Raw genomic sequence first — 25,237 nt, 5'->3', positions numbered from 1 at the left:
CGGCTGTAATGGATAATTCTGTCAAAAACATTTTAGCCAAAATGAACCCTTGTCAGCGTAAGCGTGGCTGCTCTGTTTTAGTTACTGAAGAGCATGACGACGCTGATATTAATATCTCTGAAGGGCCCCTAACCCAATCTGAGGGGGTCAGGAAGGTTTTGTCTGAGGGAGAAATTACTGATTTAGGGAACATTTCTCAGCAGGCTGAATCTGATGTGATTACATTTAAATTTAAATTGGAACATCTCCGCATTTTGCTTAAGGAGGTATTATCCACTCTGGATGATTGTGAAAATTTAGTCATCCCAGAGAAACTATGTAAAATGGACAAGTTCCTAGAGGTGCCGGGGCTCCCAGAAGCTTTTCCTATACCCAAGCGGGTGGCGGACATTGTTAATAAAGAATGGGAAAGGCCCGGTATTCCTTTCGTCCCTCCCCCCATATTTAAAAAATTGTTTCCTATGGTCGACCCCAGAAAGGACTTATGGCAGTCAGTCCCCAAGGTCGAGGGAGCGGTTTCTACTTTAAACAAACGCACCACTATTCCCATAGAGGATAGTTGTGCTTTCAAAGATCCTATGGATAAAAAATTAGAAGGTTTGCTTAAAAAGATGTTTGTTCAGCAGGGTTACCTTCTACAACCCATTTCATGCATTGTCCCTGTCACTACAGCCGCATATTTCTGGTTTGATGAACTGCTTAAGGTGCTCGATAGTGACTCTCCTCCTTATGAGGAGATTATGGACAGAATCAATGCTCTCAAATTGGCTAATTCTTTCACTCTAGACGCCTCTTTGCAATTGGCTAAGTTAGCGGCTAAGAACTCTGGGTTTGCTATTGTGGCGCGCAGAGCGCTTTGGTTGAAATCTTGGTCGGCTGATGCGTCTTCCAAGAACAAGCTACTAAACATTCCTTTCAAGGGGAAAACGCTGTTTGGTCCTGACTTGAAAGAGATTATCTCTGATATCACTGGGGGTAAGGGCCACGCCCTTCCTCAGGATCGGCCCTTCAAGGCAAAAAATAGACCTAATTTTCGTCCCTTTCGTAAAAACGGACCAGCCCAAGGTGCTACGTCCTCTAAGCAAGAGGGTAATACTTCTCAGGCCAAGCCAGCTTGGAGACCAATGCAAGGCTGGAACAAGGGAAAGCAGGCCAAGAAACCTGCCACTGCTACCAAGACAGCATGAAATATTGGCCCCCGATCCGGGACCGGATCTGGTGGGGGGCAGACTCTCTCTCTTCGCTCAGGCTTGGGCAAGAGATGTTCTGGATCCTTGGGCGCTAGAAATAGTCTCCCAGGGTTATCTTCTGGAATTCAAGGGACTTCCCCCAAGGGGGAGGTTCCACAAGTCGCAGTTGTCTTCAGACCACATAAAAAGACAGGCGTTCTTACATTGTGTAGAAGACCTGTTAAAAATGGGAGTGATTCATCCTGTTCCATTAAGAGAACAAGGGATGGGGTTCTACTCCAATCTGTTCATAGTTCCCAAAAAAGAGGGAACGTTCAGACCAATCCTAGATCTCAAGATCTTAAACAAATTTCTCAAGGTTCCATCGTTCAAGATGGAAACCATTCGAACTATCCTTCCTTCCATCCAGGAAGGTCAATTTATGACCACGGTGGATTTAAAGGATGCGTATCTACATATTCCTATCCACAAGGAACATCATCGGTTCCTAAGGTTTGCATTCCTGGACAAACATTACCAGTTCGTGGCGCTTCCTTTCAGATTAGCCACTGCTCCAAGGATTTTCACAAAGGTACTAGGGTCCCTTCTAGCGGTGCTAAGACCAAGGGGCATTGCAGTAGTACCTTACCTAGACGACATTCTGATTCAAGCGTCGTCCCTTCCTCAAGCAAAGGCTCACACGGACATTGTCCTGGCCTTTCTCAGATCTCACGGCTGGAAAGTGAACGTGGAAAAGAGTTCTCTATCCCCGTCAACAAGGGTTCCCTTCTTGGGAACAATTATAGACTCCTTAGAAATGAGGATCTTTCTAACAGAGGCCAGAAAAACAAAGCTTCTGGACTCTTGTCGGATACTTCATTCCGTTCCTCTTCCTTCCATAGCTCAGTGCATGGAAGTGATCGGGTTGATGGTGGCGGCGATGGACATAGTTCCTTTTGCGCGCATTCATCTAAGACCATTACAACTGTGCATGCTCAGTCAGTGGAATGGGGACTATACAGACTTGTCTCCGAAGATACAAGTAAATCAGAGGACCAGAGACTCACTCCGTTGGTGGCTGTCCCTGGACAATCTGTCTCAAGGGATGATGTTCCACAGACCAGAGTGGGTCATTGTCACGACCGACGCCAGTCTGATAGGCTGGGGCGCGGTCTGGGGATCCCTGAAAGCTCAGGGTCTTTGGTCTCGGGAAGAATCTCTTCTACCGATAAATATTCTGGAACTGAGAGCGATATTCAATGCGCTCCAGGCCTGGCCCCAGCTGGCGAGGACCAGGTTCATACGGTTTCAATCAGACAACATGACGACTGTTGCGTACATCAACCATCAGGGGGGAACAAGGAGTTCCCTAGCGATGGAAGAAGTAACCAAAATTATTCTTTGGGCGGAGTCTCACTCCTGCCACCTGTCTGCTATCCACATCCCAGGAGTGGAAAATTGGGAAGCGGATTTTCTGAGTCGTCAGACATTGCATCCGGGGGAGTGGGAACTCCATCCGGAAATCTTTGCCCAAGTCACTCACCTGTGGGGCATTCCAGACATGGATCTGATGGCCTCTCGTCAGAACTTCAAAGTTCCTTGCTACGGGGCCAGATCCAGGGATCCCAAGGCGGCTCTAGTGGATGCACTAGTAGCACCTTGGACCTTCAAACTAGCTTATGTGTTCCCGCCATTTCCTCTCATCCCCAGGCTGATAGCCAGGATCAAGCAGGAGAGGGCGTCGGTGATCTTGATAGCTCCTGCGTGGCCACGCAGGACTTGGTATGCAGATCTGGTGAATATGTCATCGGCTCCACCTTGGAAGCTACCTTTGAGACGAGACCTTCTTGTTCAGGGTCCGTTCGAACATCCGAATCTGGTTTCACTCCAGCTGACTGCTTGGAGATTGAACGCTTGATTTTATCGAAGCGAGGATTCTCAGATTCTGTGATCGATACTCTTGTTCAGGCCAGAAAGCCTGTGACTAGAAAGATTTACCACAAAATTTGGAAAAAATATATCTGTTGGTGTGAATCTAAAGGATTCCCTTGGGACAAGGTTAAGATTCCTAGGATTCTATCCTTCCTTCAAGAAGGATTGGAAAAAGGATTATCTGCAAGTTCCCTGAAGGGACAGATTTCTGCCTTGTCGGTATTACTTCACAAAAAGCTGGCAGCTGTGCCAGATGTTCAAGCCTTTGTTCAGGCTCTGGTTAGAATCAAGCCTGTTTACAAACCTTTGACTCCTCCTTGGAGTCTCAATTTAGTTCTTTCAGTTCTTCAGGGGGTTCCGTTTGAACCCTTACATTCCGTTGATATTAAGTTATTATCTTGGAAAGTTTTGTTTTTAGTTGCGATTTCTTCTGCTAGAAGAGTCTCAGAATTATCTGCTCTGCAGTGTTCTCCTCCTTATCTGGTGTTCCATGCAGATAAGGTGGTTTTACGTACTAAACCTGGTTTTCTTCCAAAAGTTGTTTCTAACAAAAACATTAACCAGGAGATTATCGTACCTTCTCTGTGTCCAAAACCAGTTTCAAAGAAGGAACGTTTGTTGCACAATTTGGATGTTGTTCGCGCTCTAAAATTCTATTTAGATGTTACAAAGGATTTTAGACAAACATCTTCCTTGTTTGTTGTTTATTCAGGTAAAAGGAGAGGTCAAAAAGCAACTTCTACCTCTCTCTCTTTTTGGATTAAAAGCATCATCAGATTGGCTTACGAGACTGCCGGACGGCAGCCTCCCGAAAGAATCACAGCTCATTCCACTAGGGCTGTGGCTTCCACATGGGCCTTCAAGAACGAGGCTTCTGTTGATCAGATATGTAGGGCAGCGACTTGGTCTTCACTGCACACTTTTACCAAATTTTACAAGTTTGATACTTTTGCTTCTTCTGAGGCTATTTTTGGGAGAAAGGTTTTGCAAGCCGTGGTGCCTTCCATTTAGGTGACCTGATTTGCTCCCTCCCTTCATCCGTGTCCTAAAGCTTTGGTATTGGTTCCCACAAGTAAGGATGACGCCGTGGACCGGACACACCTATGTTGGAGAAAACAGAATTTATGTTTACCTGATAAATTTCTTTCTCCAACGGTGTGTCCGGTCCACGGCCCGCCCTGGTTTTTTTAATCAGGTCTGATATTTTATTTTCTTTAACTACAGTCACCACGGTACCATATGGTTTCTCCTATGCAAATATTCCTCCTTAACGTCGGTCGAATGACTGGGGTAGGCGGAGCCTAGGAGGGATCATGTGACCAGCTTTGCTGGGCTCTTTGCCATTTCCTGTTGGGGAAGAGAATATCCCACAAGTAAGGATGACGCCGTGGACCGGACACACCGTTGGAGAAAGAAATTTATCAGGTAAACATAAATTCTGTTTTTTTTAGCAGGGAAGAGATACAGAATGTTGTTACCTCACTTCTTCTGTATCACTGTCTTCCTTTAAAGGTTATATTAATATACTTTTTTATCTCTGATTACCTTGTATCTAAGCCTCTGCAGGCTGCCCCCTTATTTCAGTTCTTTTGACAGACTTGCATTTTAGCCAATCAGTGCTGATTCATAAATAACTCCACTGGAGTGAGCACATGCTATCTATATGACACACATGACCTAGCCCTGTCTAGCTATGAAAAAAATCAAAATGCACTGTGAAAATGGCTTAAAAATTTGCATATGAGCCTACCTAGGTTTAACTTTCTACAAAGAATACAAAGAGTACAAAGCAAATTTGATTATATAAGTAAATTGGGAAAGTTATTTAAAATTGCATGCCCTATCTGAATCATCCAAGTTTAATTTTGACTAGACTGTCCATTTAAGGAAGGAATTGAAGGGCTTCTTTCCTTTATTACTGCAAATTATAATAAACCCCCTTAAGTATCTTGTATTAACTTTGAATTCATGTCTCTGTTTAGCAGCAGTTCCAGCAGCAATTCAAGCAGCAAAAAGGAAGAGGGTCCAATGCGATCTGACGGCATTGTTTCTTCATTTCCACGAGCTCCCAACACTTTAGATTCTGTAAGACTGAAATGCAGAGAGCTTATAGCTACAGCACTCAAAACAGGAGGTAGGTTAATTAAAAAACAAATCTTACTGCATGTGGCTAGTTGCTTTGTATTTGGTTTACCGCAGCTTTATAAACCATATGTTAAAATGTATTTATGGTGGCAAGGTGGAGAACCACCCTCTGCTGGCTCTAAGCTATAATATATATACAAAATACACTGTCAGGTTGCTGTTTTCCCTCCCTGCCACAGGGGAATGACTTACTAGTTTCTTTCTAGGTGGTAAGAGTCCACAAAATCCTTACTTGTGTGAATTTACTTCCTGGCCACCAGGAGGAGGCAAAGAAACCCCACAACAAAGCTTTTACCACTTAATGACCGATGACGTATAGGGTACGTCTTACAAAAAATGGTCGTTGACGACCAAAGACGTACCCTGTAAGACGTCGGCTAATCTGAATGCTGGAAGCGATCAAGATCGCTTCCAGCCGCTCTAACAGTATTGCAGCGATGCCTCTATGTGGGCTTCCGATGCTCTGCTTGTGTGCTGAGTGCCTTGGTGGGTTGAGGCACTTAGTAATAAAAAAAAAAATTAAAATATATGTGTGTGTTTTTTTTATTTATATATATATATATATATATATATATATATATATATATATATATATATATATATATATATATATATATATATATATATATATATATATATATATATATAAAATAAATGCCCCATATAGCCCCCCCTCCCAAACCCCATGAGGCTTCAAAGATGGCGATGCCCAGTGCATCATGGGGCCTCTGGGGGTGTCCCTAACCTGCCTCATCATAGGGGCAGGCTAGGGTCATCCAATCTGAGCTTGATACAATAAAAAAAATAATAATAAAATATCCCATTTGTCTAATGTCAATATTTGTAAATATTGACTCTGACCAGTGTGGATCTCCCTCCCTCTCCTTACTTGCGTTTTTGTTAGCGAGAGAGAGAGAGAGAGATCTGTGTTTAGAAGAGATTTATTTCATATATTTGTTAAAAATTGTGAGACCCAAAGGTTGTTTTCAGAGCCATTAACCCCTAGCTTGCCAGTGATCACTATAAATCAGTAGCATATCTGTACTTTCTCCTACATTGGTGTGTCCGGTCCATGGCTTCATCCTTACTTGTGGGATATTCTCTTCCCCTACAGGAAATGGCAAAGAGAGCACACAGCAAAAGCTGTCCATATAGCCCCCCCTCTGGCTCCGCCCCCCAGTCATTCTCTTTGCCGCTCTGAACAAGTAGCATCTCCACGGGGATGGTAAAGAGTATGTGGTGTTAGTTGTAGTTTTATTTCTTCTATCAAGGGGTTCCGTTTGAACCCTTACATTCCATAGATATTAAGTTACTATCTTGGAAGGTTCTTTTTTTACCATACAGATAAGGTAGTTTTACGTATCAAGTCTGGTTTTCTTCCAAAAGTGGTTTCCAACAGAAATATTAACCAGGAAATAGTTGTTCCTTCTCTGTGTCCGAAACCAGTTTCGAAGAAGGAACGTTTGTTACACAACCTAGATGTGGTCCGTGCTTTAAAATTCTATTTAGAAGCAACAAAGGATTTCAGGCAGACATCATCATTGTTTGTCGTTTATTCTGGTAAGAGGAGAGGGCAGAAAGCTACTGCTACCTCTCTTTCCTTTTGGCTGAAAAGCATCATCCGATTGGCTTATGAGACTGCCGGACGGCAGCCTCCTGAACGAATTACAGCTCACTCTACTAGGGCTGTGGCTTCCACATGGGCCTTCAAGAACGAGGCTTCTGTTGATCAGATCTGTAAGGCAGCGACTTGGTCTTCTCTGCATACTTTTGCCAAATTTTACAAATTCGATACTTATGCTTCTTCGGAGGCTGTTTTTGGGAGAAAGGTTTTGCAAGCTGTGGTGCCTTCCGTTTAGGTTACCTGACTTGTTCCCTCCCTTCATCCGTGTCCTAAAGCTTTGGTATTGGTTCCCACAAGTAAGGATGAAGCCGTGGACCGGACACACCAATGTAGGAAAAAACAGAATTTATGTTTACCTGATAAATTTCTTTCTCCTACGGTGTGTCCGGTCCACGGCCCGCCCTGGCTTTTAGTCAGGTTTAAAATTTTTATTTCTGTACACTACAGTCACCACGGCACCCTATAGTTTCTCCTTTTTCTCCTAACCGTCGGTCGAATGACTGGGGGGCGGAGCCAGAGGGGGGGCTATATGGACAGCTTTTGCTGTGTGCTCTCTTTGCCATTTCCTGTAGGGGAAGAGAATATCTCACAAGTAAGGATGAAGCCGTGGACCGGACATACCGTAGGAGAAAGAGACATTTATCAGGTAAACATAAATTCTGTTTTTTTGCTGTCTGTGCATTTTCTTTTAGGCCATTTACTTAATTTAAAGTTAAATTTTGTGTGGGTTTTATTTTTTTTTATTTTTTCTGCGACATAAAATGTCACAGAGAATATATAGGGCTAGATTTATAAAGCCCCTACGGCAGCAAGTTCTCTCAAGAACTTGCTCGCCGTCATTTATCAAGCAGCCAGACCACTGCTTCCTTTGAATTTCGCCAGATTAGAGGTGGCGAAGAGGCTATCTCCTCGGTCTAGCTCCTGTGCGCGGGCAGGGGACGGGATTGCACGCAAGCGCAAAATTGCGCTCGTGTGCAATGCCGAATACCTGCGGGTATTTTCGCCCCGCCACAGGCGAGCTGAGGTGTACAGGGGCGTATATACGCGCCCCTGTACGCCTCGGCTTTAATAAATCTAGCCCATAGTGCTGAGGAGGCATATGCCATCCTTACACCCTGCCATATGCTCAGATACATCATTAGATACAGTCTCAACTGATAGCGATGTATCTGTGGCTACTAGCCCCCCTGCCAGAAGGAGGTGCGTTGCTGCCATTGCCGCTGAAGATTTGGTAAAGCCCTTTGCATCACCAGAGGCCAGATATCCCACCCTTCACAGCAAATCCTGGCATCAATGTGGATGTTGCAGGATTTAGCCCCCAACAGTTTCTGGAGGTGTTTCTGGGCGATGATGTATTGGGGAACATTGTCGCCCAAACTAATTTATATGCCTATCTGTTCCGTGCTGCAAAGCCTGACACATATTTGGCATTTTTATGGACATCATAAAGAAACCCTCAGTTCGCTCCTACTGGAGTAGTAGCCCCATCTGCTCTACCCCCATTTTCTCCCAGAGTATGTTGAGGAAGAGGTATAAAATGATTCTACGTTTCATGCACTTCAGTGACAACAGCCTGTGCCCCCCTAGGGAGCATCCCCAATTTGAATTTCTGTATAAAATCCGCCCGCTGATTACCCACTTTGCTGCCAGGTTTGCAGAGGCTTATACACCTGGAAGGAATATATGCGTGGATAAATCCCTGATGAAGTATAAGGGAATCCAAACAAAGGGATGACAGCACAAAAGGCAAAAGGAAATCTCTTGGTAGTGCACGAAAAGGCTGAGTATTGCTGCTTGTTACTCCTGGTCCATGTCAAATATACAATGAGCCATCAGCACTTATATTCTTTAGAAAGCTTTATTGGAACAATGTGCAACGTTTCGAGGAGTTAACCTCTTAGTCATGCTAATAATGTGACATTTGTATTGCATTTAAATACCCTCCCAGTGGCGACAAACTGCCCACTCCAGGGCCTATGGTCGCCACCTAGTAGTTATACAATATACCTACACCTTTAAAATCAAAGACTTGTAAATAACATTAAAAACATCAGGGTAACATCAAACTTTTAACCTTTTAACTTATACCTTACATTTGTATGTCGATACTCATTCCTTCATTTGTATGTCTAAGCCATATCATAATGAGCTGTAATCAAAAATAATTTAACGTAGAATCTGTAGAAAGAGGATCGATGAAATGGCTCATAAATTTATTAAAAGGGGATATCCACGCAAGTTAGTGGAAGAGAAAAAACTTGTAGTTGAACAGCATGCACACACAAAATACCAGAAAGATGTTATAAAATCCAACAAACTGGTGTTTGTGTCACAGTATAATCCACATAGTGAATTCATTAAAAAAGCCATAAAAAAAACCTGGCATGTATTAAGGGACTGTAATCCCAACATTGAGGAGTTTAAGGAACCTCCTTTGATAGCATACCGGAGAGTTGGTAACATCAGAGACCATCTGGTTAGATCTGATGTAGGTTCAGATAGAGCCATTAGGCAATCATACATTGGGGGCAAAAACAATGGTTGTTACCCTTGTCTGAATTGCGCCAGCTGCAATTCAATCATTAAAGGGAAAAATTTCTATCATCCACATAATGGTAAAGAATATAATATCAATGGGTACCATACATGCAATAGCAGCTACGTCATCTATCTAAGTGTCCGTGCTCTTTGATCTATTTAGGGGAAACTACTCGACTTATAAGAGAGAGACTTACACAACATAGGTCAAATATAAGGAGGAAGAATCTTGATGCACCCCTATCTAAGCACTTTATTGAGAAAGGACACACAGTTAGCCAGCTTAGGTGGCAAGTAATTGAGCAAGTCAATTCCAAACGTAATGGAGCTAATAGAGAAGTGTCATTAAAACAACGTGAAATGTGGTGGATACACCACTTTGACACTTTAATTCCAAAAGGACTCAACAGGGATTTTGATTTGTCATGCTTCCATTAAATGGATCCCCAATATTGATACATGTGATAAGCACAGTGGGTATTGGTATAGTGAATACACAATGCAAATGTATTTTATTATTGTTGTAATTTATTACTGATAGGAAGTTGCCATAATATTCTGCTGTATTACAACATTTTGCTGTCTGGATACAAATTTAAAATGGCTATACAATATTGTTTAGTATAAGCATTTCAAAATGATAGATTGCAATTATATTGCCACTTAACAACGTTGAATTATTTTTGATTACAGCTCATTATGATATGGCTTAGACATACAAATGAAGGAATGAGTATTGACATACAAATGTAAGGTATAAGTTAAAAGCAAATTTTTTGATGTTACCCTGATGTTTTTAATGTTATTTACAAGTCTTAGATTTTAAAGGTGTAGGTATATGGTATAACCACTAGGTGGCGACCATAGGCCCTGGAGTGGGCAGTTTGGCGCCACTGGGAGGGTATTTAAATGAAATACACGTCACATTATTAGCATGACTAAGAGGTTAATTCCTCAAAATGTTGTACATTGTTCCAATAAAGCTTTCTAAAGAATATAAGTGCTGATGGCTTATTGTATATTTGAAGTATAAGGGAAGGCTGGGATTCAAGCAGTATATTCCTTCCAAGCGCTCCAGGTATGGGGTAAAGGTGTATAAGCTGTGTGAGAGCGAGACTGGGTATACTCAGGCCTTGAGGGAAAGGATAGCCACCTTGACCCTCTAGGTTGCCCAGAACATATGGGAACCACTGGCAGTTAAGTACAGAGACAAGAAGGATGTATACCTTCTTACCACCATCCTCACAGAGAGGACGGTGGAGGTCTCTGTATGTGGCAGAGCTAAGATCATAAGGAAGCCAGCGTGCATCAAGGCTTATAACTGGCATATGGGTGGGGTTGGTCTGACAGATCAGCTGCTGCAGCCCTACCTAATTATGCGGAAGACGAGGGCCTTGTACAAAAAGGTTTCAGTTTACTTAATGCAGAATGCAACCCACAACACTTTTTTGTTCAAAAAAAGTAAACCCCAGAATGAGAGACTTTTTTCTCTTAAGTGTATCCAGTCCACGGATCATCCATTACTTGTGGGATATTCTCCTTCCCAACAGGAAGTTGCAAGAGGATCACCCACAGCAGAGCTGATATATAGCTCCTCCCCTCACTGCCATACCCAGTCATTCTCTTGCAACTCTCAACTAAGATGGAGGTCGTAAGAGGACTGTGGTGTTTTATACTTAGTTTATTTCTTCAATCAAAAGTTTGTTATTTTTAAATGGTACCGGAGTGTACTGTTTATCTCAGGCAGTATTTAGAAGAAGAATCTGCCTGCGTTTTCTATGATCTTAGCAGAAGTAACTAAGATCCTTTGCTGTTCTCACATATTCTGAGGAGTGAGGTAACTTCAGAGGGGGAATAGCGTGCAGGTTTTCCTGTAATAAGGTATGTGCAGTTAAAATATTTTTCTAGGGATGGAATTTGCTAGAAAATGCTGATACCGAAGTAATGTAAGTAAAGCCTTAAATGCAGTGATAGCGACTGGTATCAGGCTTATTAATAGAGATACATACTCTTATAAAAGTGTATTTCTCCAACATAGGTGTGTCCGGTCCACGGCGTCATCCTTACTTGTGGGATATTCTCTTCCCCAACAGGAAATGGCAAAGAGCCCAGCAAAGCTGGTCACATGATCCCTCCTAGGCTCCGCCTACCCCAGTCATTCTCTTTGCTGTTGCACAGGCAACATCTCCACGGAGATGGTTAAGAGTTTTTTTGTGTTTAAATGTAGTTTTTATCCTTCAATCAAGTGTTTGTTATTTTAAAATAGTGCTGGTATGTACTATTTACTCTGAAACAGAAAAGAGATGAAGATTTCTGTTTGTAAGAGGAAGATGATTTTAGCAAACGTTACTAAAATCGATTGCTGTTTCCACACAGGACTGTTGAGATGAAGTAACTTCAGTTGGGGGAAACAGTTGGCAGACTTTTCTGCTTGAGGTATGACTGGTCACATTTCTAACAAGACTATGTAATGCTGGAAGGCTGTCATTTCCCCTATGGGGACCGGTAAGCCATTTTCTTAGATTAAGTAAAAGAATAAAGGGCTTCATAAGGGCTTAAAAAACTGGTAGACATTTTTCTGGGCTAAAACGATTACTTTGCTAAGCATATTTTGCAGATTATAACTCTTAATAGTTATCATAATCTTGGGGATTGTTTTAAAAAAACGGCAGGCACTGTATTGGACACCTTTTTCAGATGGGGGCCTTTTCTAGTCATAGGCAGAGCCTCATTTTCGCGCCACTAATGCGCAGTTGTTTTTGGAGAGCAAGGCATGCAGATGCATGTGTGAGGAGCTAAGAACCACTGAAAAAGCTTATAGAAGGCGTCATTTGGTATCGTATTCCCCTCTGGGCTTGGTTGGGTCTCAGCAAAGCAGATAGCTGGGACTGTATAGGGGTTAAATGTAAAAACGGCTCCGGTTCCGTTATTTTAAGGGTTAAAGCTTTCAAATTTGGTGTGCAATACTTTTAAGGCTTTAAGACACTGTGGTGAAATTTTGGTGAATTTTGAACAATTCCTTCATACTTTTTCACATATTCAGTAATAAAGTGTGTTCAGTTTAAAATTTAAAGTGACAGTAACGGTTTTATTTTAAAACGTTTTTTGTGCTTTGTTGACAAGTTTAAGCCTGTTTAACATGTCTGTACCATCAGATAAGCTATGTTCTATATGTATGAAAACCAAGGTTTCTCCCCATTTAAATTTATGTGATAATTGTGCCATAGTGTCCAAACAAAGTAGGGACAATGATGCCACAGATAATGATATTGCCCAAGATGATTCCTCAAATGAGGGGAGTAAGCATGATACTGCATCATCCCCTTCTGTGTCTACACCAGTTTTGCCCACACAAGAGGCCCCTAGTACATCTAGTGCGCCAATACTTATTACCATGCAACAATTAACGGCTGTAATGGATAATTCTATTGCAAACATTTTATCCAAAATGCCTACTTATCAGAGAAAGCGCGATTGCTCTGTTTTAAACACTGAAGAGCAAGAGGATGCTGATGATAACTGTTCTGACATACCCTCACACCAATCTGAAGGGGCCAGGAGGGAGGTTTTGTCTGAGGGAGAAATTTCAGATTCAGGAAAAATTTCTCAACAAGCTGAACCTGATGTGGTAACATTTAAATTTAAATTAGAACATCTCCGCGCACTGCTTAAGGAGGTATTATCTACTCTGGATGATTGTGACAATTTGGTCATTCCAGAGAAATTATGTAAGATGGACAAGTTCCTAGAGGTTCCGGTGCCCCCCGATGCTTTTCCTATACCCAAGCGGGTGGCGGACATAGTAAATAAGGAGTGGGAAAGGCCCGGCATACCTTTTGTTCCTCCCCCTATATTTAAGAAATTATTTCCTATAGTCGACCCCAGAAAGGACTTATGGCAGACAGTCCCCAAGGTCGAGGGGGCGGTTTCTACTCTAAACAAACGCACTACTATTCCTATAGAAGATAGTTGTGCTTTCAAAGATCCTATGGATAAAAAATTAGAGGGTTTGCTTAAAAAGATGTTTGTTCAGCAAGGTTACCTTCTACAACCAATTTCATGCATTGTTCCTGTCACTACGGCAGCGTGTTTCTGGTTCGAAGAACTAGAAAAGTCGCTCAATAAAGAATCTTCGTATGAGGAGGTTATGGACAGAGTTCAAGCACTTAAATTGGCTAACTCTTATTTTAGATGCCGCTTTGCAATTAGCTAGATTAGCGGCGAAAAATTCAGGGTTTGCTATCGTGGCGCGCAGAGCGCTTTGGCTAAAGTCTTGGTCAGCGGATGTGTCTTCCAAGACAAAATTGCTTAACATCCCTTTCAAGGGTAAAACACTGTTTGGGCCTGATTTGAAAGAGATTATTTCAGACATCACCGGGGGAAAGGGCCACGCCCTCCCTCAGGATAGGTCTTTTAAGGCTAAAAATAAGCCTAATTTTCGTCCCTTTCGCAGAAACGGACCAGCCTCTAATTCTACATCCTCTAAGCAAGAGGGTAATACTTCACAACCCAAACCAGCCTGGAGACCGATGCAAGGCTGGAACAAGGGTAAGCAGGCCAAGAAGCCTGCCACTGCTACCAAAACAGCATGAAGGGATGGCCCCCGATCCGGGACAGGATCTGGTGGGGGGCAGACTTTATCTCTTTGCTCAGGCTTGGGCAAGAGATGTTCAGGATCCTTGGGCACTAGAAATAGTTTCTCAAGGTTATCTCCTGGAATTCAAGGAACTACCCCCAAGGGGAAGGTTCCACAGGTCTCAATTATCTTCAAACCAAATAAAAAGACAGGCATTCTTACATTGTGTAGAAGACCTGTTAAAGATGGGAGTAATTCATCCAGTTCCAATAAGAGAACAAGGGATGGGGTTTTACTCCAACCTGTTCATAGTTCCCAAAAAAGAGGGAACATTCAGACCAATTTTAGATCTCAAGATCCTAAACAAATTTCTCAGGGTTCCATCGTTCAAAATGGAAACCATTCGAACGATCCTTCCCACCATCCAGGAAGGTCAATTTATGACCACGGTGGATTTAAAGGATGCTTACCTACATATTCCTATCCACAAGGAACATAATCAGTTCCTAAGGTTCGCTTTTCTGGACAAGCATTACCAGTTTGTGGCTCTTCCATTCGGATTAGCCACTGCTCCGAGAATTTTCACAAAGGTACTAGGGTCCCTTCTAGCGGTTCTAAGACCAAGGGGCATTGCAGTAGTATCTTACTTGGACGACATCCTGATTCAAGCGTCGTCTCTGTCAGAAGCAAAGGCTCATACGGACATTGTCCTAGCCTTTCTCAGATCTCACGGATGGAAAGTGAACAAAGAAAAAAGTTCTCTGTCCCCGTCAACAAGAGTTCCCTTCTTGGGAACAATAATAGATTCCTTAGAAATGAGGATTTTTCTGACAGAGGTCAGAAAATCAAAACTTCTAAGCTCTTGTCAAGTACTTCATTCTGTTCTTCGTCCTTCCATAGCGCAGTGCATGGAAGTAATAGGATTGATGGTTGCAGCAATGGACATAGTTCCTTTTACACGAATTCATCTAAGACCATTACAACTGTGCATGCTCAGACAGTGGAATGGGGATTATACAGACTTGTCTCCGACGATTCAAGTAGATCAAAAGACCAGAGATTCACTCCGTTGGTGGCTGATCCTGGACAACCTGTCACAGGGAATGAGCTTCCGCAGACCAGAGTGGGTCATTGTCACGACCGACGCCAGTCTGGTGGGCTGGGGCGCGGTCTGGGAACCCCTGAAAGCTCAGGGTCTATGGTCTCGGGAAGAATCTCTTCTCCCGATAAACATTCTGGAACTGAGAGCGATATTCAATGCTCTCAAAGCTTGGCCTCAACTAGCAAAGGCCAAATTCATAAGGTTTCAATCAGACAACATGACGACTGTTGCATATATCAACCATCAGGGGGGAACAAGGAGTTCCCTGGCGATGGAGGAAGTGACCAAGATAATTCAATGGGCGGAGAATCACTCCTGCCCCTTGTCTGCAATCCACATCCCAGGAGTGGAAAATTGGGAAGCGGATTTTCTGAGTCGTCAGACATTCCATCCGGGGCAGTGGGAACTCCATCCGGAAATCTTTACCCAAATAACTCAATTATGGGGCATTCCAGACATGGATCTGATGGCGTCTCGTCAGAACTTCAAGGTTCCTTGCTACGGGTCCAGATCCAGGGATCCCAAGGCGACTCTAGTAGATGCACTAGTAGCACCTTGGACCTTCAACCTAGCTTATGTATTCCCACCGTTTCCTCTCATTCCCAGGCTGGTAGCCAGGATCAATCAGGAGAGGGCTTCGGTGATCTTGATAGCTCCTGCGTGGCCACGCAGGACTTGGTATGCAGACCTGGTGAATATGTCATCGGCTCCACCATGGAAGCTACCTTTGAGACAGGACCTTCTTGTTCAAGGTCCATTCGAACATCCGAATCTGGTTTCCCTCCAACTGACGGCTTGGAGATTGAACGCTTGATTTTATCAAAGCGTGGGTTTTCAGATTCTGTAATAGATACTATGATTCAGGCTAGAAAGCCTGTAACTAGAAAAATTTACCATAAAATATGGAAAAAATATATCTGTTGGTGTGAATCTAAAGGATTCCCATGGAACAAGATAAAATTTCCTAAGATTCTATCCTTTCTACAAGAGGGTTTGGAGAAAGGATTATCTGCAAGTTCTCTGAAGGGACAGATCTCTGCTTTATCTGTTTTACTTCACAAACGGCTGGCAGCTGTGCCAGATGTTCAAGCATTTGTTCAGGCTCTGGTTAGAATCAAGCCTGTTTACAGACCTTTGTCTCCTCCCTGGAGTCTAAATCTAGTTCTTTCAGTTCTTCAAGGGGTTCCGTTTGAACCCTTACATTCCGTTGATATCAAGTTATTATCTTGGAAAGTTTTGTTTTTGGTTGCAATTTCTTCTGCTAGAAGAGTTTCAGAGTTATCTGCTCTGCAGTGTTCTCCGCCCTATCTGGTGTTCCATGCAGATAAGGTGGTTTTGCGTACTAAGCCTGGTTTTCTTCCGAAAGTTGTTTCCAACAAAAATATTAACCAGGAGATAGTTGTACCTTCTTTGTGTCCGAATCCAGTTTCAAAGAAGGAACGTTTGTTACACAATTTGGACGTAGTCCGTGCTCTAAAATTCTATTTAGAGGCTACTAAAGATTTCAGACAAACATCTTCTTTGTTTGTTGTTTATTCTGGTAAAAGGAGAGGTCAAAAAGCAACTTCTACCTCTCTCTTTCTTTTTGGCTTAAAAGCATTATCCGATTGGCTTATGAGACTGCCGGACGGCAGCCTCCTGAAAGAATCACAGCTTACTCCACTAGGGCTGTGGCTTCCACATGGGCCTTCAAGAACGAGGCTTCTGTTGACCAGATATGTAAGGCAGCGACTTGGTCTTCACTGCACACTTTTGCCAAATTTTACAAATTTGATACTTTTGCTTCTTCGGAGGCTATTTTTGGGAGAAAGGTTTTGCAAGCCGTGGTGCCTTCCATTTAGGTGACCTGATTTGCTCCCTCCCTTCATCCGTGTCCTAAAGCTTTGGTATTGGTTCCCACAAGTAAGGATGACGCCGTGGACCGGACACACCTATGTTGGAGAAAACAGAATTTATGCTTACCTGATAAATTACTTTCTCCAACGGTGTGTCCGGTCCACGGCCCGCCCTGGTTTTTTTTTTAATCAGGTCTGATGAATTATTTTCTCTAACTACAGTCACCACGGTATCATATGGTTTCTCCTATGCATATTTCCTCCTGTACGTCGGTCGAATGACTGGGGTAGGCGGAGCCTAGGAGGGATCATGTGACCAGCTTTGCTGGGCTCTTTGCCATTTCCTGTTGGGGAAGAGAATATCCCACAAGTAAGGATGACGCCGTGGACCGGACACACCGTTGGAGAAAGTAATTTATCAGGTAAGCATAAATTATGTTTTTAAAACGTTTGCTGGCATGTTTAATCGTTTTTTACATATGTTTGATGATAAAACTTATTGGGGCCTAGTTTTTTTCCACATGGCTGGCTTGAATTTTGCCTAGAAACAGTTCCCTGAGGCTTCCCACTGTTGTAATATGAGTGGGAGGGGCCTATTTTAGCGTTTTTTTGCACAGCAAAAATTAGACAGACATCCAGCTTCTTCCTGCATGATCCAGGACTTCTCTGAAGGGCTCAAAAGGCTTTAAAAGTCGTATTGAGGGAGGTAAAAAGCCACAGTAGAGCTGTGGCAGTTGTTGTGACTGTTTAAAAAACGTTTTTGTCATTTGTTATTCCGTTTTTGGTATTAAGGGGTTAATCATCCATTTGCAAGTGGGTTCGATGCTCTGCTAACTTATTACATACACTGTAAAAATTTCGTTAGTGTAACTGCATTTTTTCACTGTTATTTCAAAATTTGGGAAAATTTGTGTTTCTTAAAGGCGCAGTAACGTTTTTTATATTGCTTGTAAACTTGTTTTAAAGTGTTTTCCAAGCTTGCTAGTCTCATTGCTAGTCTGTTTAAACATGTCTGACACAGAGGAACCTACTTGTTCATTATGTTTGAAAGCCATGGTGGAGCCCCATAGGAGAATGTGTACTAAATGTATTGATTTCACCTTAAACAGTAAAAATCAGTCTTTATCTATAAAAGAATTATCACCAGAGAGTTCTGTCGAGGGGGAAGTTATGCCGACTAACTCTCCCCACGTGTCGGACCCTTCGCCTCCCGCTCAGGGGACGCACGCTAATATGGCGCCAATTACATCAGGGACGCCCATAGCGATTACCTTGCAGGACATGGCTGCAATCATGAATAATACCCTGTCAGAGGTATTATCTAGATTGCCTGAATTGAGGCAAGCGGGATAGCTCTGGGGTTAGGAGAGATACAGAGCGCACAAATGCTGTTAGAGCCATGTCTGATACTGCGTCACAGTATGCAGAACATGAGGACGGAGAGCTTCAGTCTGTGGGTGACATCTCTGACTCGGGGAAACCTGATTCAGAGATTTCTAATTTTAAATTTAAGCTTGAGAACCTCCGTGTATTTCTTGGGGAGGTATTAGCTGCTCTGAATGACTGTAACACAGTTGCAATTCCAGAGAAATTGTGTAGGCTGGATAGATACTATGCGGTGCCGGTGTGTACTGACGTTTTTCCTATACCTAAAAGGCTTACAGAAATTATTAGCAAGGAGTGGGATAGACCCGGTGTGCCCTTTTCCCCACCTCCTATATTTAGAAAAATGTTTCCAATAGACGCCACTACACAGGACTTATGGCAGACGGTCCCTAAGGTGGAGGGAGCAGTTTCTACTTTAGCAAAGCGTACCACTATCCCGGTTGAGGACAGTTGTGCTTTTTCAGATCCAATGGATAAAAAATTGGAGGGTTACCTTAAGAAAATGTTTATTCAACAAGGTTTTATTTTGCAGCCCCTTGCATGCATTGCGCCTGTCACTGCTGCGGCGGCATTCTGGTTTGAGGCCCTGGAAGAGGCCATCCAGACAGATCCATTGAATGAAATTGACAAGCTTAGAACGCTTAAGCTAGCTAACTCATTTGTTTCTGATGCCATTGTTCATTTGACTAAACTAACGGCTAAGATTTCCGGATTCGCCATCCAGGCGCGTAGGGCGCTATGGCTTAAATCCTGGTCAGCTGACGTAACTTCAAAGTCTAAATTACTCAACATTCCTTTCAAGGGGCAGACCTTATTCAGGCCTGGCTTGAAGGAAATTATTGCTGACATTACTGGAGGCAAGGGTCATACCCTTCCTCAGGACAGGGCCAAATCAAAGTCAAACAGTCTAATTTTCGTGCCTTTCGAAATTTCAAGGCAGGAGCAGCATCAACTTCCTCCGCTTCAAAACAAGAGGGAACTGTTGCTCATTCCAGACAGGCCTGGAAAACTAACCAGTCCTGGAACAAGGGCAAGCAGGCCAGAAAGCCTGCTGCTGCCCCCAAGACAGCATGAAGGAACGGCCCCCTATCCGGAAACTGATCTAGAGGGGGGCAGACTTTCTCTCTTTGCCCAGGCGTGGACAAGAGATGTTCAGGATCCCTGGGCGTTGGAGATCATATCTCAGGGATATCTTCTGGACTTCAAAGCTTCTCCTCCACAAGGGAGATTTCATCTTTCAAGGTTATCAGCAAACCAGATAAAGAAAGAGGCATTCCTAAGCTGTGTGCAAGACCTCCTAGTAATGGGAGTGATCCATCCAGTTCCGCGGACGGAACAAGGACAGGTATTTTATTCAAATCTGTTTGTGGTTCCCAAGAAAGAGGGAACCTTCAGACCAATCTTGGATCTAAAGATCTTAAACAAATTCCTCAGAGTTCCATCGTTCAAAATGGAAACTATTCGGACCATCCTACCCATGATCCAAGAGGGTCAGTACATGACCACAGTGGACTTAAACATCATCGGTTCCTAAGGTTTGCCTTTCTAGACAGGCATTACCAATTTGTAGCTCTTCCCTTCGGGTTGGCCACTGCCCCGAGAATTTTTACAAAGTTTCTGGGCTCACTTCTGGCGGTTCTAAGACCGCGAGGCTTGCGGTGGCTCCGTATCTAGACAACATCCTGATACAGGCGTCAAGCTTTCAAATTGCCAAGTCTCATACAGAGATAGTTCTGGCATTTCTGAGGTCGCATGGGTGGAAAGTGAACGTGGAAAAGAGTTCTCTATCACCACTCACAAGAGTCTCCTTCCTAGGGACTCTTATAGATTCTGTAGAGATGAAAATTTACCTGACGGAGTCCAGGTTATCAAAACTTCTAAATGCTTGCCGTGTCCTTCATTCCATTCCACGCCCGTCAGTGGCTCAGTGCATGGAAGTAATCGGCTTAATGGTGGCGGCAATGGACATAGTGCCATTTGCGCGCCTGCATCTCAGACCGCTGCAATTATGCATGCTAAGTCAGTGGAATGGGGATTACTCAGATTTGTCCCCTCTACTAAATCTGGATCAAGAGACCAGAGATTCTTCTCTGGTGGCTTTCTCGGGTCCATCTGTCCAAGGGTATGACCTTTCGCAGGCCAGATTGGACAATTGTAACAACAGATGCCAGCCTTCTAGGTTGGGGCGCAGTCTGGAACTCCCTGAAGGCTCAGGGATCGTGGACTCAGGAGGAGAAACTCCTCCCAATAAATATTCTGGAGTTAAGAGCAATATTCAATGCTCTTCTAGCTTGGCCTCAGTTAGCAACACTGAGGTTCATCAGATTTCAGTCGGACAACATCACGACTGTGGCTTACATCAACCATCAAGGGGGAACCAGGAGTTCCCTAGCGATGTTAGAAGTCTCAAAGATAATTCACTGGGCAGAGTCTCACTCTTGCCACCGGTCAGCGATCCACATCCCAGGCGTAGAGAACTGGGAGGCGGATTTTCTAAGTCGTCGGACTTTTCATCCGGGGGAGTGGGGACTCCATCCGGAGGTGTTTGCTCAACTGGTCCATCGTTGGGGCAAACCAGAACTGGATCTCATGGCGTCTCGCCAGAACGCCAAGCTTCCTTGTTACGGATCCAGGTCCAGGGACCCGGGAGCAACGCTGATAGATGCTCTAGCAGCTCCTTGGTTCTTCAACCTGGTCTATGTGTTTCCACGGTTTCCTCTGCTCCCTCGACTGATTGCCAAAATCAAACAGGAGAGAGCATCGGTGATTCTGATAGCGCCTGCGTGGCCACGCAGGACCTGGTATGCAGACCTAGTGGACAAGTCATCTCTTCCACCATGGACTCTGCCTCTGAGGCAGGACCTTCTAATACAAGGTCCTTTCAATCATCCAAATCTACTTTCTCTGAGACTGACTGCATGGAGATTGAACGCTTGATTCTATCAAGGCGTGGCTTCTCCGAGTCAGTCATTGATACCTTAATACAGGCTCGGAAGCCTGTCACCAGGAAAATCTACCATAAGATATGGCGTAAATATCTTTATTGGTGTGAATCCAAGAGTTACTCATGGAGTAAGGTTAGGATTCCTAGGATATTGTCCTTTCTCAAAGAGGGTTTGGACAAAGGCTTATCAGCTAGTTCTTTAAAAGTACAGATCCCTGCTCTGTCTATTCTTTTGCACAAGCGTCTGGCAGAAGTTCCAGACGTCCAGGCATTTTGTCAGGCTTTGGTTAGGATTAAGCCTGTGTTTAAAACTGTTGCTCCCCCGTGGAGCTTAAACTTGGTTCTTAAAGTTCTTCAGGGAGTTCCGTTTGAACCCCTTCATTCCATTGATATTAAACTTTTATCTTGGAAAGTTCTTTTATTGATGGCTATTTCCTCGCCTCGAAGAGTCTCTGAGTTATCTGCCTTACATTGTGATTCTCCTTATCTGATTTTTCATTCAGACAAGATAGTTCTGCGTCCCAAACCTGGGTTTTTACCTAAGGTGGTTTCTAACAGGAATATCAATCAAGAGATTGTTGTTCCATCATTGTGTCCTAATCCTTCTTCAAAAAAGGTACGTCTTTTGCATAATCTGGATGTAGTCCTTGCCTTGAAGTTTTACTTACAGGCTACTAAAGATTTTCGTCAAACATCTGCCCTGTTTGTCGTTTACTCTGGACAGAGGAGAGGTCAAAAAGCTTCGGCAACCTCTCTCTCCTTTTGGCTTCGGAGCATAATACGCTTAGCCTATGAGACTGCTGGACAGCAACCCCCTGAAAGGATTACAGCTCATTCTACTAGAGCTGTGGCTTCCACCTGGGCCTTTAAAAATGAGGCCTCTGTTGAACAGATTTGCAAGGCTGCGACTTGGTCTTCGCTTCACACCTTTTCAAAATTTTACAAATTTGACACTTTTGCTTCTTCGGAGGCTGTTTTTGGGAGAAAGGTTCTACAGGCAGTGGTTCCTTCCGTTTAAGTTCCTGCCTTGTCCCTCCCATCATCCGTGTACTTTAGCTTTGGTATTGGTATCCCACAAGTAATGGATGATCCGTGGACTGGATACACCTTACAAGAGAAAACACAATTTATGCTTACCTGATAAATTTATTTCTCTTGTAGTGTATCCAGTCCACGGCCCGTCCTGTCCTTTTAAGGCAGGTCTAAATTTTAATTAAACTACAGTCACCACTGCACCCTATGGTTTCTCCTTTCTCGTCTTGTTTCGGTCGAATGACTGGATATGGCAGTGAGGGGAGGAGCTATATAGCAGCTCTGCTGTGGGTGATCCTCTTGCAACTTCCTGTTGGGAAGGAGAATATCCCACAAGTAATGGATGACCCGTGGACTGGATACACTACAAGAGAAATAAATTTATCAGGTAAGCATAAATTATGTTTTTTTTTTTTTTTTTACAGTTTCAGTTCCAGATCATTTTGGGGATTTTGTACCAAGATGCACCTGCTCCCCGTGCGGTGATGGGAGAGAGAGCAGAGTTGGGGCTACCCATTTAAGTTTTTTATACCCCCCCCCCCCCATCCTGATTGCCCTGGACAGCCTGGACTCTGCATTGGGGACTGCTTTAAGCAGTATCATACAATGGTCCATTTAAAAAAAAAAATGCTGTTATTCCTTTTCTTCTACAAGATATGACGAGTCCACGGAATTCATCCTTGTGGGATTTATCCTCCTGCTAACAGGAAGTGGCAAAGAGCACCACAGCAGCGCTGTGTATATATAGCTCCTCCCTTCCCTCCACCTCCAGTCATTCTCTTTGCCTGTGTTAGTAATAGGAAGGGGTAAAGTGAGGTGTTAGTTTTAGATTCTTCAATCAAGAATTTTTTTATTTTAAAATGGTACCGGTGAGTACTATTTTCCTCAGGGAGAAATAGTCAGTCTGGATTCCCAAGAGGAATGGAGACATTATTTTTCTGCCCTGATGTTGATGATCTTAGCAGACGTTATCTAAGATCCATTCTGGTTCCCACAGAGCTTCTGAAGGTAGTGCAAGAAAGATCTTCAGTGTGGAGAACGGTGTCATGCTACAAGCAGCATTGAGGTATGTTCAGTCTTTTATTTCTGAGGAGACTTAGTATATCAGAACTGGCTGACATGTATTCCCTACCGGGGAAGGGGTAAGCAGTAGACCTATATGGTTTATAGTGGTACTGAAATTACCGTTTTTGTATATTGATTGCTATATGTTATGTGAGTCAATATGGGCTTGACACTGGGGGCAGGTAGGCGCCACAGCAGAGCTGTGGTGAGGTGCAGGGGCTGATATCGTTTTTAAAACTTAATTTACAATAAAGACGGCGCTTTAAAATGTGATTTAGCATTTTTTTCCAAATTGTGCAATATTTCTTTGCTAATTTGAACTGTTTAATATAGTTTTTAGTGCTGAAAAATCGTTTTTTGTGCAATACAGAAAAATTGTTGCGCTTTTATTATTTAAAGGCGCAGTACTTTTTTTTTTTTTTTTTTTTTTTTTTTTAAATTCTATTGAATCAATAAATAAGGCTATTGTGGCTATTGCTAGTCTGTTTAACATGTCTGAACTTGAGGAAACTCCTTGTTCTATGTGTTTAGATGCCATTGTGGAACCCCCTCTTACTTTGTACCTCTTGTACTGAAAGGGCCTTACAATGTAAAAAGCATATTTTATGTAAAGAAACTGTACCTAAGGATGATTCTCAGTCTGAAGAGAATCGGGATATGCCGCCTAATTCTCCCCAAGTTTCACAACCTTTAACGCCCACCCAAGCGACGCCGTGTTCCTCAACCGCGTCAAATTCTTTTACGCTGCAGGATATGGCTGCAGTTATGTCAACCACCCTTACAGAGGTATTATCTAAGTTACCAGTGTTACAGGGCAAACGCAGTAGGACAGGAATCAATGTGAATACGGAGTCCTCTGATGCTTTGTTGGATATTTCCGATGTACCCTCACAGGGATCTGAGTTGGGGGTCAGGGAACTTTTGTCTGAGGGAGAACTTTCGGAATCGGGAAGTGTGTTACCTCAGACAGATTCGTACACCATGTCTTTTTAAATTTAAGCTGGAACACCTCCGCCTGTTACTTCGGGAGGTCTTAGCGACTCTGGATGACTGTGACCCTATTGCGGTACCACCAGAGAAATTGTGTAAAATGGACAAATATCTAGAAGTACCCGCTTACTCTGTTTTTCCGGTTCCTAAGAGAATCTCTGGGATTATCAAGAAGGGGTGGGGCAGACCGGGTATACCGTTCTCTCCTCCTCCTCCTAATTTTAACAAAATGTATCCCATATCGGACACCGTTCGGGACTCTTGGCAGACAGCCCCTAAGGTGGAAGGAGCTATATCTACCCTGGCTAAGCGTACAACTATTCCTATTGAAGACAGCTGTGCTTTCAAAGACCCTATGGATAAGAAATTGGAGGGTCTTCTAAAAGTTATTTATTCATCAGGGTTTCCTTTTACAACCGACAGCCTGCATTGTTCCAGTTACCACTGCGGCAACTTTCTGGTTTGATGCCTTAGAAGAGTCTCTTAAGACTGAGACTCCTTTAGAGGATATTTTAAATAGAATTAAGGCTCTCAAGCTGGCTAACTCTTTTATCACAGATGCCGCCTTTCAAATTGCTAAGTTGGCGGCTAAGAATGCTGGATTTGCCATTTTAGCGTGTAGAGCGTTATGGTTAAAATCTTTGTCTGCTGATGTGTCATCTAAGTCAAAGCTTTTGGCTATTCCTTTCAAGGGTAAGACCCTATTCAGGCCTGACTTGAAGGAAATCATTTCTGACATCACTGGAGGGTAAGGGTCATCTCCTACCTCAGGATAATACTGTTAAATTGAGGGGTAAACAGAATAATTTTCGTTCCTTTCGGAACTTTAAAGGAATACCCTCTTCTTCCGCCAAACAGGAAGGGAATTTTGCTCAGGCCAAGTCCGTCTGGAGACCCAA

The 25,237-nt window shown here is 43.3% G+C and overlaps 1 protein-coding gene across 2 annotated transcripts in view; it reads left to right on the top strand.

Moving 5' to 3' along the window:
* The window catches only part of TCEA1 (transcription elongation factor A1), a 180,146-nt gene that overhangs the window by 87,457 nt on the left and 67,452 nt on the right, over positions 1–25,237 (top strand). Inside the window, exon 5 of one of the 2 annotated variants that reach the window (XM_053715043.1) lies at positions 5,087–5,235. In XM_053715043.1, coding sequence (XP_053571018.1) covers positions 5,087–5,235 — 149 coding nt within the window. Of the gene's footprint in view, positions 1–5,083; positions 5,236–25,237 lie in introns of both variants that reach the window. The other variant, XM_053715042.1, reaches the window with a different exon arrangement.

Source organism: Bombina bombina, chromosome 5, assembly GCF_027579735.1.
Source record: "Bombina bombina isolate aBomBom1 chromosome 5, aBomBom1.pri, whole genome shotgun sequence".
NCBI lineage: Eukaryota > Metazoa > Chordata > Amphibia > Anura > Bombinatoridae > Bombina > Bombina bombina.
Note: the sequence above shows the minus strand (reverse complement) of the source record. Positions and strands in the feature narration are given on the sequence as shown.